The following is a 17259-nucleotide window of genomic DNA, read 5'->3' as shown; positions in this document are numbered from 1 at the left end:
GTCTTCTGTACTCGAGTAGTTGGTCTTAAACTGAAAAAACCTTCTAGCTGATGTAACCGGTTAGGAAGGATCCTGTAACTGGTTAGATGAGATCCAATCTTATTATCTCGAGTACTTTAAATGAGCTGAGACATATTTAAAACTCTAGTATTTATTGCTCCAACGATTATTTACTCATTTAATGCTCCGCAACCAACTCCAACAGTCATATTTGAGCAATTAATGCACTTCATCTTCCTCCTTTCTCTATATAAAGCCAAACATTGAAGAAGGTTAGTAAGCGGTTGTGAGATAATTTTGAAATACCATTCAAGAGCATTTACTCTAGTATTTACTCATTCAACCATATTAGACTTGAGCTTCATTCTGATTCATTTATTACTCTAGTCTTGTGAGCTTACATTTGTATATTTATCTTGAGAGAGATTCAATCTTTTACTTCAACTACAAACTTCTCTACAAACTTGTATGGGTTGGTGTGACCCAAAAGAAGCCTAGAAGAAGGGTGTTCTTCTAGCAAGAAAGGGAAGTAAAGGCTTGCTTCATGTTAAGCTTTGCTCTCCATCATTAAGGAGAAGCTTTAGTGGATTGGGAAGTCTCAAGAGGGATCTTGAGTCAAGGAGTAGGAATTTTCGAACCTCGCTAAAATCTCCGAGTCATTGTTTACAATCTCTTATCCCTATCTCTCTTACATTTATGCTTTGTATTATTTATCTACCATAATTGCTTATTACATATTTGTTTATTAGAGGTTAAATTTGTAAATTTGAAAAATTGCCCATTATTCACCCCCCCTCTAGAGTCAATTAGTGTCTAACAAATACCACTCGAAAAATGTTTAACTTGCAGGCCAAGGCAGAATTTTATTTTTCTAAGATCTTTCATTTCAAATTCTTTCTTTAAATAAGTGGCCGTCTTTTCGATCTCGTCCAATGTTCCCACAAGGTTCAGATCATCAACATATATTATAACAATAACAAAACCAGATTATGATTTGTTAATAAAAATGTATAGACAAAGATGATTGTTTATATACCTTTTTTTGAGTAAGTAATCGTTAAGGCGATTGTACCACATTCGTCCAAATTGCTTCAATCCATATAAAGATTATTGTAATTTTATCAAATACATACTACGTGGTTTTGTTTTAGGCATTTTAAATCTGTGATACCCCCGAATTTCCTGATGCAGGTTGGCCAGGCCCACGCCCGACTACCCGAGAATATGAAAACAATTAGCAATAAACGAACACAGAATATAAATATGATTAACAAGAATAAATAAAAACGCTGAAAAAAACTAAAACGATAAACCAAAAAAAAACTTTCATTGATAACCAAAATCTTCTGATACAAATCATCCTCCATCTTTTACAACTTGGGAATCCATACTATGTGGACCCCTATTCAAAACCCAGCTGAAGATAAACAAAACTAGGAAGAAAATCCAAAACTAAATGTAAATAGCAATCCTACACAGTCGGAAGAATGAGTGACCGTCTCTGCTCAGCACGAACAAGCTCTAAGACTGGAACCGTCCGATACCTGAAAAATAATAGTGGGTCAGGCCCACGAACAAGTTCTATTCTAACTACAATCCAAACAGAAACCCATTACGCAAATACATCCTAGATATCTCAACAGTATCTATCTAGTCTATACATAAATATATATATCCACACTAAGGGACATTCACTGGACTACAAAGAGGGTTTCAACCTGAATAGAAGGCAACATGCAAAATGCACCTGAGTGGGCATGAGTACCTAAGCCTAACATGGTATACCTCAACCTATCACAGCCAGCTACGCATCCATTGCATATACGCGCCCTAACCATCGATCATGAGACTCAAGCTCATATCGTGGTGCCATAATCATACATATAAAAATCATATCCTATCCATTCATTCAAAAGAGATCCAGCTAGTCATTCAGCTTGTGCAGCTTCTTTGACTTAACATGAATAATAAGTAATCCGGTTAGTCATTCAGCTTGTGCAGCTTCTTTGACTAAGCATGAATATAAATAGGATTTAAATTTTTATAATCCATTCCCTTATTTTCATAGTAGGTAGGACTGAGTATTTTGAACCAGTCTGTCCCTAGTATGCCACCGTCCCATATCGGTGCATACAATCCACAAAATCCATATAATTGATAGAATAGGTAAAGCAGTTCACCAATTAAAATCCATAAGAGGTAGGAATTAGCGTTTTGAGCTAAACCATCCCTAGTATGCCACCGTCCCATACCGGTGCATACAATCCATAGCATCCATGTAATTAATATAATTAAATACAATAATTCAGTAATTAAAATCCATACATAAATCCAAGTAATTGAGATAACATAAGTCAATAATTCCTCAATTAAAATCCAAGTTAACTTCCATGTAAATTACAGAACATAAATAACAGTTTAGCAATTTAAAATCCAAAACCATAATCCAGTTCAAAACCAAAATCCAGGTAATTGCAGAATAATGTATAATATTTCAACAATTTAAGTTCGAAACTATAATCCAGTTAATCGCAGAATAATGTATAATTATTTTAACAATTAAAATCCAAAATCATAATCCAGTTCAAAACCATAATCCAGTTAATTGTAGAATAGTGTATAATATTTCAGCAATTAAAACCTAAAGTATAATCCAGTTCAAAACCATGTAAACTACAGAATTATAAAGAGTAGTTTAGCAACCAAAGTTCGAAGCATGCATAGGTCCAATCTATTAAATAAAAGACCCTACTGTGCATCTAAAACAAGATTTAAAATCATGTTACAACTCATTAAATTGCTGAATTAAAACTAAGTAATTAATTTCCTTCCAATCGGTAACAGCATGCAAAGTTGTTTAAATTTCACACTGTTAATTCCATTAATTTAACGGACAACTCAGGCAATTAGAGGTCTTAAGAACAACTTGAGTTCAATAATTAAACCCTCTGCAAAGACCCACAACTGACCGGAAAGAGCCTAGCACCCAAACAGTTTCGGAAAAAAAACTACAGAACGCACAAAATGAGAGAGCCTACTCTCAGGACTTGGGAGCAGGCTCCCTAAGGCATGGAGCCGGTTCCATGCCTCTTAGAATCGGCTCTAAAGGGGTGGGAGCCAGCTCCCACTTCCATGGAGTCGGCTCTCTCCCTCTCTGAGAGCCTCCGGTCCAAAACTGCTCCGTTTCTGACCATCTGTTTCGTCTTCGGCCCATTCCTACCCTTCCGTTCTTCCTTTAAACTGATCTTAACAGTCTAATATATATCCAGTATCACCTCCAGTTCTTAGTTTACAACAGTAAGAATTAATACAACGATTTAAAACCATACCAACTTGTTATGCTTTAAAACCGACGAAGAACTTCCAAACTTGCAAGAATAGTTTCAGATTCAATTAAAACACATACAGTTGATTAATTTAATATAAACTAAGCATACAAGATTTAATTAATGATTCATTAAAACCCTAAAGACTATCTAGGTATGCATAGAACACAGGCCAACGGGAGAGAGAAAGAAAAGAACTTGCCTCTTAAGGTTTCGGTTTGAAACCTTTAACTGTCTTCTTCCTAGACTTTTCGGCGATCCTTAGCCACCCTCAAGCCTCCTACTGCTTTGGTTCTAACCCTCGAACAGTCCTCGACCTTCCTCCGTGGTTCCACTAAAAACTCCCAACTGTTCCTCTCAGTTTCTCTCAAACCTCTTTGTATTTTCCCCTGCCTCCACTAATACGTGACTAGGGTTCTAAACCCTTGGCAGACACAACATAAATATATATATAGGCTTATTCAAACCCTAATCCCAACCAGACATTACGTTAGCTACAATACAACAAGAAAAATAGATAATAAAATTATATAATAATACTAATACTACCCTATACTATTATGTCTCCACATATATATATGACCATTTAAAAATGTAATATAAATATATATATAAATTGATATAATATCTAAATCCTCCTTATCATTATTAATCAGAATAATAATAATAATACTCTCCACTACCCATGGGTCATAACCTTTACCCATGTAGGTCCATCCAAGTAGTCCATGTGACCCATTTATTTGGTCACCAACTACTATCCCAAAATCAACTCTTTTTTAAAATAAAATTAAAATAAAACATAAAGTAAATATATTATTTAAGCCTAACCACTTAATTACAATTAAACCACGCAATCAACCGAGAAATTAACACACAATTAAATCATATAGTTAACATACCTAATTACTCAAATAAACAATTTACCACATAAGCACATAGCCACAACATCAATCAATAATGCATATGAAATAAAATTCAAATTTCAATTTTATCCTTTCGAAAATTAGGGGTATTACAAAATCCTTCTGGGCTTTTCGTATAAATATCACTATCTAATGATTTATATAAATATGCTATAACCACGTCTATTAGATGCATATGCAATCTTTCTATGTCTGCCAAATGTATTATGAATCTAAATATAGTTGCATCAATCACAAGGGAATATGTTTTCTCATAATCAATACCAGGTCTCTGTGAGAAATCTTAAGCTACCAGTAAGGCTTTGTATCTCATGATTTCATTTTTCTCATTACGTTTTCATACCCATTTGTACCCAACAAGCTTAACATCCTCAGGTGTTTGGACTACAGGTCCAAATACTTTACGTTTAGCTAATGAATTTAACTCTGTTTGTATCGCTTCTTTCCATTTTGGTCAATCATTTCTTCGTCGACACTCTTCGATTTTTTGACGTTCCGGAACCTTGTTATTAATATCAAGAGCAACGACAGATGAGAATATGTTGTCAACAACAATTTCATTTTTATTCCATCTCGTTCCATAATTTATTGAGATCTCATCATTTTCAGGTACCTTTGCCTTATCATAGGCATGTGTCTCATCAAGGGTTATATCATCATTGGTTGCCTTTGCTTCATCAATATTTATTAATTCATTATTTTTAGGTACCTGAGCTTCATCAAGAGCCACTGCCTTATCAAAGGCTATAATCTCAAATTTATCAACAATATCTGTTGCTCTTTTTGTGGCCTCTTTATGAGTGCCAATTTTACTTTTTGATTTCCTCTTACGAGGAACACTATATTTTGCACCAACTGGTTTGCCATGCTTCAGGCGTGTTTTAGATGCATTTGTTGCACTACTGACCAAAGGTCCCTCAGGGACAACAATTCGTGTTGGAATATTTACAGCTTGTATATGTGATTTTATTACTTTCTTTGTATCAGTAAATGCATCAAGTAATTGATTTGCAACATTTTGTAAATGAATGATCCTCTGAACTTTTCTTTTACATTGATTTGTGCGAGTATCAAAATGGGACAATTCCAAGGCATTCCAAACAATATCACGTTGCTGCTGTGCTTTTTCTCCATCTAATGGTAGGAAAACAGCTTCATCAAAATGACAATCAGTAAATCGTGCTTTAAAGACATCACCTGCGAGGGGTTCAAGATATTTAATAATAGATGGAGAATTAAAACCAACATAAATTTCAAATCTATGTTGAAGACCCATTTTAGTGCGTTGAGGTGGTACAATTGGAACATATACAGCACAACCAAAAACTCGTATGTAAGAGATATTTGGTTGTTGACCAAAAACAAGTTGCAATGGTGAGTACTTATGATAAACAGTTGGTTATAGACGAACTAATGATGCAACATGTAATATGGTATGTCCCCAAGCAGAAACATGCAATTTTGTTCGCAGAAGCAAAAGACGAACAATTAACTGAAGTCTTTTAATAAAAGATTAAGCTAAACCATTTTAAGTATGAGTGTGTGCAACAGGATGTTTAACATTAATTCCAACTGACATGCAATAATCATCAAAAGCTTTAGAAGAAAATTCAGTGGCATTATCAAGACAGATTGTCTTAGTTGGATAATTAGGAAAGTGTGCCCGCAATTTGATGGTTTGAGCAAGAAGTCTAGCAAATGCAACATTATGAGTAGAAAGCAAATAAACATGTGACTATCGTGTTGAGGCATCAATTAAGACCATAAAATAACGAAATGGTCCGCATGGTGAATAAATTGGCCCACATATATCTCCGTGAATTCGTTTTAAAAATGGGAGAGATTCAATAATGACAATTGAAGGGGATGGTCTAATAATTAACTTACCTTGTAAGCAGGCAGTGCATAGATGATTATTTGGTAAGATGATTTTTTGATCCTTTAGTGGGTATCCATGTGAATTTTCAATAATTCGACGCATCATTGTACTCTCCGGGTGACCAAGTCGATCATGCCAAAGTATAAAAAGTTTTGAATCATAAGATTTTTTTTTATGCATTACAGCATTTGACTCAATTGTCCTAATGGTTGTATAGTATAACCCAGAAGAGAAAACATAGAGTTTTTCTAGTATCAGCTTCTTGCATGAGGTAATAAAAGTAATGTAGAGATATTCTACATTTATTTCATTTGCAGTCTCAATATGGTACCCATTACGACGTAAGTCTTTAAAACTCAACAGATTTTTCTGAGATCTTGTAGAATATAAGACATCATTAATTTGTAATTTTGTCCCACGTGGTAAAATAATGTTGGCTTGTTCAGAGCCTTCAATCAAGTCGGTGGGACCTGATGACATTAGCATCTGTTAAAATTTGGTGAGAAAAATATTTTTGATCTCGAAGGATTGTATGTGTCATTCCACTATCAGCAAGACATATATATTCACTATTTATTTTGAAACCAGTCAGATCCATTCTCATTTATGCAAATTTTTTCATTAGAAAAGAAACAGTTATAACAAAAGAAACTTAAAAAAAACTTTAATACAAGGAAAATAAAAACTTGTTGAAGATAACATAGTAGAAAGAACATGAAATTAAAATATGATTAATTGGTGTGGACATTGCCATCATCAATTTGGTGGTCTATCTTTTCATCACGGTCCTCAAAAAAATATGATATATCCATATTTGTGATGCCAATTGGCTCATTATGATCAATGAAATTCATTTCTTTCCGTTTCCCCTTTTCTTTCATAAAGGTTTGGTAAAGTTCAGTTAGATGCTTAGGTATACAACAAATACTTTATCAATGACCTGTCATTCCACATCGATAACAAGTATTATCATGTGCCATGGGAGGTTGAGTCACATCCTTCCATTTTACTTATTTCATATCATTATAACTCTCATTTGAGGATATGATGTGGATCTCTGATTGCGAAAGTTTGAGGATTGATATCATTCACGATAATAAGAGTGATTTTTAGCACGACCATATTCATTATTGTGATAGTTATTTTTACCACGGCCATATTCATTATTACAGCCATTTCAACAAGCACGATCATGTCTATTACCACGTCCACGGGATGAGGCAACATATGTTTCAGGGATCGGTGTCGATCCAGTTGAATAGGACTGGCGGTTTCTTAACAAAGGCTCGTTATTTTGCTCTGCCACAAGTAAATATGATATCAGCTCTGAATATTTTTCAAATCTACGCTCTCGATATTATTGTTGTAAGAGTACATTCGAGGTGTGAAATGTGGTGAATGTTTTTTCTAAGAAAAGTTCATCAGTTATGGTATCACCACACAATTTTAATGTAGAGCTGATTTTAAATAGGGCAAAGTTGTATTTAGTCACAGTTTTAAAATCTTGCAACCACAGTTGTTGCCAATCAGCCCGAGCTTTTGGGAGGATGATTAGTTTTTGATGATCATATCTTTCTTCCAGATTTTTTCACAAACTCAGTGGATCTCTTTCAATTGGGTATTCAATTTTTAATTCCTCACTAATATGGCGATGAAGGCAAATCATGGCCTTTGCTTTATCTTGTAATGATGCATCATTCTCTTCTTTAATTGTGTTTCCAAAGCCCATGGTATTTAAATGGATCTGAGTATCCAGAATCCAAGATAAATAATTTTTGGCAAAAATGTCCAAAGGCCACGAGTAACTAGATGTAATAACAACATAAGAATACAATTTATAATAATATAAAAAGAAACATAATATCTTAATAATAAAATGGCAGTAAGTGAAAAAACAACATAATATGCACTATTATAATTCCAGTATAATTAAACAACAAAGGCGGTAAAATCACCCATAGTGAATAAATTATCAAACAATAAAGACGGTAAAACCAACCATATCATTAAGTAATAAAGGCGGTAAAACCGACCATAATTAGTAGATTACTAAATAATAAAGGTGGTAGAACCGACCATAGTTAGTAAATCATTAAATAATAAATACGGTAGAACCGACCATAATTAGTAGATCATTAAATAATAAAGACGGTAAAACCAATCATAGTTAATAGATCATAAATAATAAAGGCGGTAAAATTGGTCATAGTGTAAGCACATATATCACTTAAGTGGACAAATTAATTTCATGAATAATAATCAATAATTAAAATTTTCTTACCCTTTAGAATCAGAAATATAATTTTCTTCGGTAAACAAATTCAACAATTTATCAAAATTAATATCAAAAAAGAGATATATAGAGTTGAGATAGAAAGAGGGAGAGAGAGTTTCTTGTTTAAATCTCAGATGACTAAAACTCGTACTGGTAAGGTCTTATAATTAATATGTTATAGACAGTGTAATAGCGCGCGCACACACACATATATATATATAGTGAGAGAAATAAAGATTACAGAGAGTAATATCTTCATATTCATTTTACTGCTTCTATTTATATATATGCACCCGAGTACAATTGATGGCTGCATATATAGGCTAATGGATGAGCTTCATTGTAAAGCCAAGACGAAGGAATACTTGATCACCACTCAAATTATGATGTAAGTGATGATGCAAGGTTTAAAGATTGCATCAGGTGAATCCCACATCAATAACATGTTCTTGGTTGTATGTATAATAGTCTTTATAATTAATGACATGGTATATATTGACAATTCTTTTAGAAGAGAGGATCTAAATTTATTGTTGTGGCCACCACTTAAAATATGTTGAAATCAAACAAGTTTATATAAAATTTCAACTAATGTTTATCTATTCTCACTTTAATTTAGCAGCAGTAGCAATAATGACAAAAACAGCAAAGTATATATATATATATAAAATAAAAACGCACCATACATATTAGAACTTGGATATATAGACAATAGTGATCTCTCTGTGCACAAAAACAGAGGTCCAAATTAATCTCAATAAGTTGGTCATTTTTGGAGTTTTTCAGAGGACAGATTAAGCGCCTGTTTGGTTTGTAATTTTAAAAATAATTTATTATTTTTAGAAAATTAAAAATTATACAAAAAATTCTACTTAGTTCAATTTTTTAAAAATTCAGTTATAAAAATGTCTGTTTTCATAAAACCGTCTTTTATTTTTCTCAAAAAATTGTTTTGTATTATCTGAATTATTAAGAACTATTTTCAGAGTTATAAACCAAGCAAGCCCTAATGTACTCAATTTTTCATTTTTGTTATCCATATTGTATAAAAGAAGGTTTTTTTTTTTTTTTTTCTTTGTTACAGGAAAAAATAATTCAATACCATTATAAAACCAAAACAAATAGTGTTTCACTCTCAATTCAAATCAATATATATATATATATATATATATAAAAAAACTATTTCCATCACATTATTACCTTCAAGAGTTTAAGCTGGAAATTTAATTCTAAATCATATGGTTTAGATTTTATAGAATAATTTTGTTATCAAATAATAAAAAGTGTAAAATATTTCAAATATATATATATTTCCAATTTAATAATATTTTTTTGTACGAATAGAACTAATGACTTTATGAAGCCCCCAAGGAAGACCAATATTAAAAAGTTGGAAATTTGTATGTTCTCTTGGTCTTGTGTGATAACATGCGTTGAATATGGGGTCTTCTTTTTAACTTTTCCAGGTCATATTCTACATTTAAAATTCCAAAAAATATTCTACAAAGATACGGACACACACAACAACTACCATACGTCAAAGAGAAAGTTATCAAAAAATATATATATATAATAATAATAATAAATAAAAGGGAATTAAAATAACATGATAATTATATATTCAAATCACACATTAATCGATTGTGGAACATATAATAATAATACTAACAAAATAACCTCACTTTAGTACTTTACCATGCACCATGTATATATATATATATATAATTTAATGGATTGAAGAAATCTGTTATACTATTAACCGGGGGAAAGAAAAAAAAAAAACTGTTATATTCGAATTTTTTATTTACCAAAAAAAAAATTTTCATTTTATGAGTGGATTCTCGTTATTGATGATAGACTTAAAAAATAATCATTGTTTAAGTATATAAATCAACTAATTCAAACTTCAAAATAACCTGAAACTGATGATATATTGGTCCAGTGAATTTTATTTCTAATAGTTATTTATTATTATTTTTTTTTTCACAAAAAGTACCATTTTGTTGACATAATTCTACGAAATTGGTGCTTGGAAATTCAAATTGATCTAATTTGAAGAATAATATATAACATCTTTAATTTTTGGGCTTTTTTTAGGTGTGAGTAACTTTCATTATATTTGGTGTGAAGAAAATCTCTCGTTTACTATTGTGCAAGATATCAATTATAACACACACGTGAGCGGAAGTATGTATATAACATAAATTAAAAAAAAACAAAAAATTGTAAAGGATCAAAAACATATATAAGAAAAAAATTTCATTATTATTTATTATATATAAATAAAATTATAAAAACATATTATTTATTAAAATAAATAACATTATAAAAATTTAAAATAAATTATAAAAAATTAAGTATAAAAATAATTTTGTATATAGAATTCTTAGTTTAGGATTTTATTGGCATATTTGATATAGAAGTCTCTAATTAGATTTCCATGTATTAAATTTCAATATTTTTTTTTTATTATTATTAGTATTTCACTCTCTAACTAGATTTTATTTTATTGAATTAAATAAATAAGTTTTTTTACTATTATACATTTTCTTCTCTAATTAGTTTTTCTTTTATTAAATTTCAGTATTTCTTTCTATTAACTAGATTTCTTTTAATTGAATTAAATAAATAATTTTTTAAGTGTTATTTATTTCTTTCTCTAATTAGATTTTCGTTTGTTGAATTTTATAGTTTAATTTTTTAATATTATATATTTTCTTTTCTAATTAGACTTTAATCGTTAAAATTGACAACGAAATCTAATATAATGAATTTGAAATAATATAAAAAAATTATTTGTTTAGTTAATAATAATAATAATATAGTAATTAAAATTGAAAAAAAAATCTAATTAATATATAAATTAATATATATACTCAAAACACAATAATACAGTAAAATACAATATTATACTGAAACTTCTTTTACCTTTGATAATAAATAGATATATATAATATACATGTTGATGCCCGTGACATACATTTGTCTCTTTGTAGCTTAGTCGGTGTATTCCTACAGATCAATCCACCAGTATTATTTACTCTACAGTGTTTATGCAAGTCGTGGTGGTCATGAATTATATTAATATTATGAACATGTGTAAACTTTTTGCATGGAAATTGTTACACTTCCAAAATGATATTTCTTATATATTATTGATCATATGGTGCCAATTGCTTAGAACTTTTTGCATGGAAATTATTACACTTCCAAAATTTTTACTTTCCTGGTCATATGACTTATATCTAGAAAAAATTAGGTTTATTTTCTTTCAATTTCTCAAAGCACCTTATTGAGTAATGCACTTCACAATAAAAATTTTGGCAAAAATTTCAGTAAACTACAGTTTTGAGGCATTTCTTCAATAAACCGGGAATTTAACATCCTTTTTTTTTTCCTGGTGAATTTATAAGTTTTCTATAATATATTTTTCTTACATTGACAATAACCTCTCTCTCTCTCTATATATATATATTTTTCCGGTGAGTTTATAATTAGGCATTTCTATAAATATATGTAAACCTCTAAATATATATATTTTTTAATTGCTTGCCACACATTTATCTCGAATAAAAGCATGTGATATATACACACACATAAAAGTTATAATAATTGGATTAGTTAAAAATTAAACAATTATAATCTAAAATCAAAAGAAAATTGGATCCAACAGTTTTACACAAATCATAGAAGTAAAAAAAGTTATTAATTGAGTTGTGACTTTTGAGAATAAATAGTTCATATCAAGCTCCAACTCTGAGACACTGACTTAGTGTCTGAAGGGTGATGGAGCGTTACAGATTTTACTTACAAATATAAATTTATAGAAACGGGCCCTATACGTACAAATAGGTTTGAAAAATTACTTAGCAATATTTCTCAATTTTCTCGGCCATCTTTTTCTCATTTGAAAAGAGAGACATTAACTCCTTACGTGGCTGCAGGCTGAACAAGTATTGGTAACTAATTTTGGAGACTAGACCTCAACAAGTATATGCGTGAAATTTCTTGCTCAATGACTTAGGGTATCTAAATTGATAAAATCCTCCATCATCAATAAATCCTGTTTCTATATATATATAGTCATTGAGCGAGAAATTTCACGCATATACTTGTTGAGGTCTAGTCTTCAAAATTAGTTACCAATACTTGTTCAGCCTTCAGCCACGTAAGGAGTTAATGTCTCTCTTTTCAAATGAGAAAAAGATGGCCGAGAAAATTATATATATATATATACACTAGCAGTACTTTATCAAGTGACCACACTGGAGAGGTGTTTGAGAGAGCACCCAAATGGAGATCCAATTCAACCTCTTCACTACTGCAGTAGTAATACTGTTATTCTGCCTCCAATGGTGGTTGCTCCGGCGAGCTCCTGCCGCCAAACAACCTCCCGGTCCCACCGGACTTCCCATTGTCGGTAACCTCCTCCAACTGGGGAAGAAACCCCACCAGACAATGGCCAATTGGGCTAAACACTACGGCCCTCTCATGACTCTCCGCTTCGGCCTTGTTACCACCATTGTTGCTTCCTCCGCCGAACTGGCCAAAGAAATCCTCCATACGCACGACAAAACCTTCTCCGACCGGCCTGTGCCGGATGTCATCGCGGCCCAACCCTACCCGGAAGGAACCCTTGCGTGGGTCCCCGGCAACCAAAAGTGGCGCAACCGCCGGAGAGTCTGCACCACACAACTGTTCACCAACAAGACACTGGACACCATGCAACACCTCCGCCACAAGAAAGTCGGAGACCTCCTCGGCCATGTCCGGAAGCTCTGTGCTTCCGGTGAGCCGGTGGACATCGGCCAAGTGACTTTCGCTACCAGCCTGAACTTGATGTCGAACACCATCCTCTCAGTCGACGTGATCGACGCAGACTTCGAGTCAGCTCAGGAGTTCAAGGACCTGGTTTGGAGGATTATGGAAGATGGTGGGAAGCCAAATGTTTCTGATTATTTTCCGGTGCTAAAATGGTTTGATTTGCAGGGAATAAGGCATCACATAAAGCCTTCGTATAAGAGGCTTCATGAGATCTTTGACGAAATCATCAGTCAGCGTTTGAAATCTAGGGCTTTGGGTTTGGGGGCTGGTGACTTCTTGGAAGTTCTTCTTGATCAATGTGAAAAAGATGAGTCGGATTTCAACAGCCTAACCATCAAACCTTTGATCCTGGTAACAACCATGAACTTCTTTTTGCTATGTAACTTCATGTATTTTGTCACACATGTTTTTGTAATTATGAAAATAATTTTATGTTTTTAGAAATTTGAAAATCAAAATATTGTAGAAAAAACTATACTTAATTGCTTTAATTTTTTTTTGAAAACTTTGATTATAAAAATATCTGTTTTTAGATAATTGTTTTAATTTTATAATTCTTAAAAAATAATTTTCTATTTTTTAAATTCATGATAACTTTTTTCAAAATTATAAACAAAGTCCGCCCTAAAAATTTGAAAACGATATCTTTTTATTTAATTAGATATATTATTTTTGAATAATATTACTACATCCGTCTCACTTTAATTGTCGCCTTCGAAAATCGTGACTTACATGTCACCTTCGGGAATCGTGACTCATATTATATTCTAACTATTCCGTTTTAATTGCCGTCTTCGAGAATTGTGACTCACATCCGCTTTAATTGTTGCCTCCGCTTTAATTGTCGCCTTCAGGAATCGAGACTCACATTGCGAGAATAATGTGAGTCACAATTCCCGAAGGCGACAATTAAAACAGATGTGAGTCACGATTCTCGAAGACAAAAATTAAAGCGAAATAGTTGGAATATTAATTTCAAAGACTTTGAACCAAAGAGGGAAAACGAGGACTTCCTATTCAGTCAATATAGTTATATGTGACGGAAAAGGTCTTTGACTTTCTATTTGGTTCAAACTTGTAGACTTTAAAATCATCATCGATGATTTATTTATTTATTCTTGGGAAGGGGGAAGGTCAAGCAACCCCACCCACTCAAACATTCAGACAATCTAAACTGCATCTCATTAGTAGACAAATGTTATTTTACATTTATTCTTCTTCATCATATTATTATTGTATCAGCCTCAAGAATACATAGGCAAGAGTTTAGTATTTCAAAATTTAAAACTCTCACAATATACAATCACAGGACTTGTTTATTGCTGGGAGTGATTCATCTTCACTAACAACCGAATGGGCAATGGCAGAACTTCTTCGCAACCCGGACACAATGAAGAAATTACAGAACGAACTCATCCAAAAAATTGGCTCTAACCGGTCCGTCGAAGAATCCGACATTGATCACCTCCCATACCTGCAAGCTGTGGTGAAGGAGACCATGAGACTCCACCCCGCCGCCCCCCTTCTGCTACCATACAAAGCCGGGAACGATGTAGAAATCGGCAGCTTCACCATATATAAGGACAACCAAGTCGTAGTGAATGCATGGTCTATTGGTAGAGATGAATTGTATTGGGACAACCCATTGGTATTTAAGCCAGAGAGGTTCTTAGACTCTAACATTGACTTTAAAGTTCAAGACTTTCAGTACATACCGTTTGGCGCTGGCCGGAGAATCTGTCCCGGTTTGCCTCTGGGATTCCGAATGGTTCATCTAATGTTAGCTTCTCTTGTCCATGAATTCAATTGGAAGATCGCCGGAGGAATCGAGCCGGAGAATTTGGACATGGAGGAGCAGTTTGGGATTACATTGAAGAAAGCCATCCCACTTACTGCCATTCCTATGATGAAAAAGATGGAATGATTTAAGTCCTTAGAGTTTTTATTTTTATTTTTATTTTTATTTTTATTCTTTTTTTGGGTAAAAAGGTAAGCTTTATAAAATAACAGAACCAAGATTGGCCACTTGCAAAGGAGCATCCTTGAAAGAAAAGTTGATGCAGTGCTTCAGGAGATTTAGCTTGAGGGAAGCAAATCTTGCTCTGATGTATCCTTTAATGAGATGGATTATGTGATGAGCTGAAGCAGACCTGTTGTTGAAGGCTCTGGCATTTCTCTTCTGCCAAATGAAATAAATGGCACATGAAAGAAGAAGTTTATGTATGATAAAGTGCTTCTGTGTCCAAGTTGATGTGCACCAAGCAATTAGGTCCCTCCAATTATCTTATTATCTTTTTTTTTCCCTTTTTTGGTGACACTATATTTCCATGAAGATGTTTCGAGCTTCTATGTGGTTCCAAGTTGGTGTTTCAAATATTCCCTTAAAATAAAGAAATCCAATTTACTTGTCTTGATTCCAAAATGTGTTAGGTGTTTGACAATTTACTTGTCTTGAATCTTGATTCAACCCATTTCTATTCATTTAAAGGCACGTGAACTTGACTCAACCTAACTATTTGAGCAAAATCAACAAAATTGATATTAGTGTGATTGACAAATTGTAAGTTATTTGATTTTGAGTGGAGAGTGTAATCAAATTCGCTGGATAATTAGATCAAGTCAATCTATTAGATGGTGAAAACGTCATTAAGAGAATGAGATATACTAATTTTTTTGGATGTAGGTACATGTTAGGTTACTTTTTAATATCATTTTATAATAAAATAAAATATAAATTGCTTATGTCATCAAGAGGAATAAGTTTTTTCAACATTTAAGAAAAAGATGAAAAGAAAATTGGAATGGTACTCCTTTTTCATTTCAATATTATAAATTAACCAAAGGTGTCATTCTTGTACAATATTAAGCTGCACATGTACTTACAAGTGGAAAGGGTTAGTGATGTTCTCTTCAGACTTTTTAATTTGTACTTAATTTACACCTAAATAATGTAAATGCCAAGTGGTGACCAAGTACTTTGATGCCACAACAAAAGCAAAAGCAAAGCAAACTACTCTGTATGGTACAAACTTTTTTTTGGAAATGGTTAAAAAAAACAGAGAAGGACAAAGATGTGCAAACTAGCTCATCATAAGTGCAATATTTTACGTGCAATATTTTATGGATAGTGATATATACCCACTCGATTAAGTTACCCATGTACTTTACATATCTTGCTCTCTTGGTTTTGTAATGAAAAATAGAAATGTAGTCATTGCTATTTGTAGTTGTTGGTTTGTTTGTTTTTTTTTTTTTTTTTTTTTTTTTTGAAATGGTTGTTGTTTGTTGGTTTGTTTATGTAACAGCAACGCAAGTGGAAGTTCTAACATGTGAATTGACATAAAGTTTTTTGTTGTTAAAGAAAAAGTTTAGAATCATCAAGTGTTAGTAAATTACATAAGAACAAGGTTAATAATCGCAAATCCTATGACAAAGAGTTTGCTATCCAAATTGTATAAGGAACATTTAGGACATATAAGACTTATTGATATCTCGAATTTTCTCAAATTATTTGGAACTTTAAGAGTGACATCACAAATGTCAATAAAATCTATATATATATATATATATATATATATATATATAAATCTTGTTGGGTCATTAATCGAATTCAAACAAAAAAATATTATATTTTTAGATAATAAATGAACTAATTTTAAATAGTCTATACGATTCATTAATTTGTTAACACGTTGATAAACAAGTTTGTTAATTGACTTGATTTGTTAATTGAGCTCATAAATATATGTATGCTATATGCCTACATAATAAGGTCAACCTTTTTTTTATTTTTTTATTTTTTTATAAACTCAAGTATAAAGCTTATTTTAACCCAATCCAATCTACTTGCAGTATAAATTTAACAAAATACTTTTAAAAATAAAAGGGCCCAAGTCCATGATCCTACCATTCATATTAAGTTATAAACCTAAACTTCAATTTCTCAGCCCAAATCCAATCTGAATCCTAGCCGCCACCTCTCTCGGAAGCAAACAACAACGTTTCGTACATGCATGCTAGCTGAAAATA

The 17259-nt window shown here is 32.2% G+C and overlaps 1 protein-coding gene across 1 annotated transcript; it reads left to right on the top strand.

Moving 5' to 3' along the window:
* The first annotated feature begins 12536 nt into the window (after positions 1-12536).
* On the top strand, positions 12537-15652 carry LOC132285826 (geraniol 8-hydroxylase-like). The gene is made up of 2 exons (XM_059788053.1): positions 12537-13581; positions 14540-15652. The coding sequence occupies exons 1-2, from the start codon at positions 12700-12702 to the stop codon at positions 15152-15154; spliced, it is 1497 nt and encodes a 498-aa protein (XP_059644036.1). The 5' UTR covers positions 12537-12699; the 3' UTR covers positions 15155-15652.
* Positions 15653-17259: the final 1607 nt, after the last annotated feature.

Source organism: Cornus florida, unplaced genomic scaffold (genome assembly GCF_030987335.1).
Source record: "Cornus florida cultivar Cherokee Brave unplaced genomic scaffold, ASM3098733v1 CherokeeBrave_3.0.0_Hap2_Chr11, whole genome shotgun sequence".
Taxonomy (NCBI): Eukaryota; Viridiplantae; Streptophyta; class Magnoliopsida; order Cornales; family Cornaceae; genus Cornus; species Cornus florida.
This window is presented reverse-complemented; position numbering and strand designations above follow the sequence as displayed.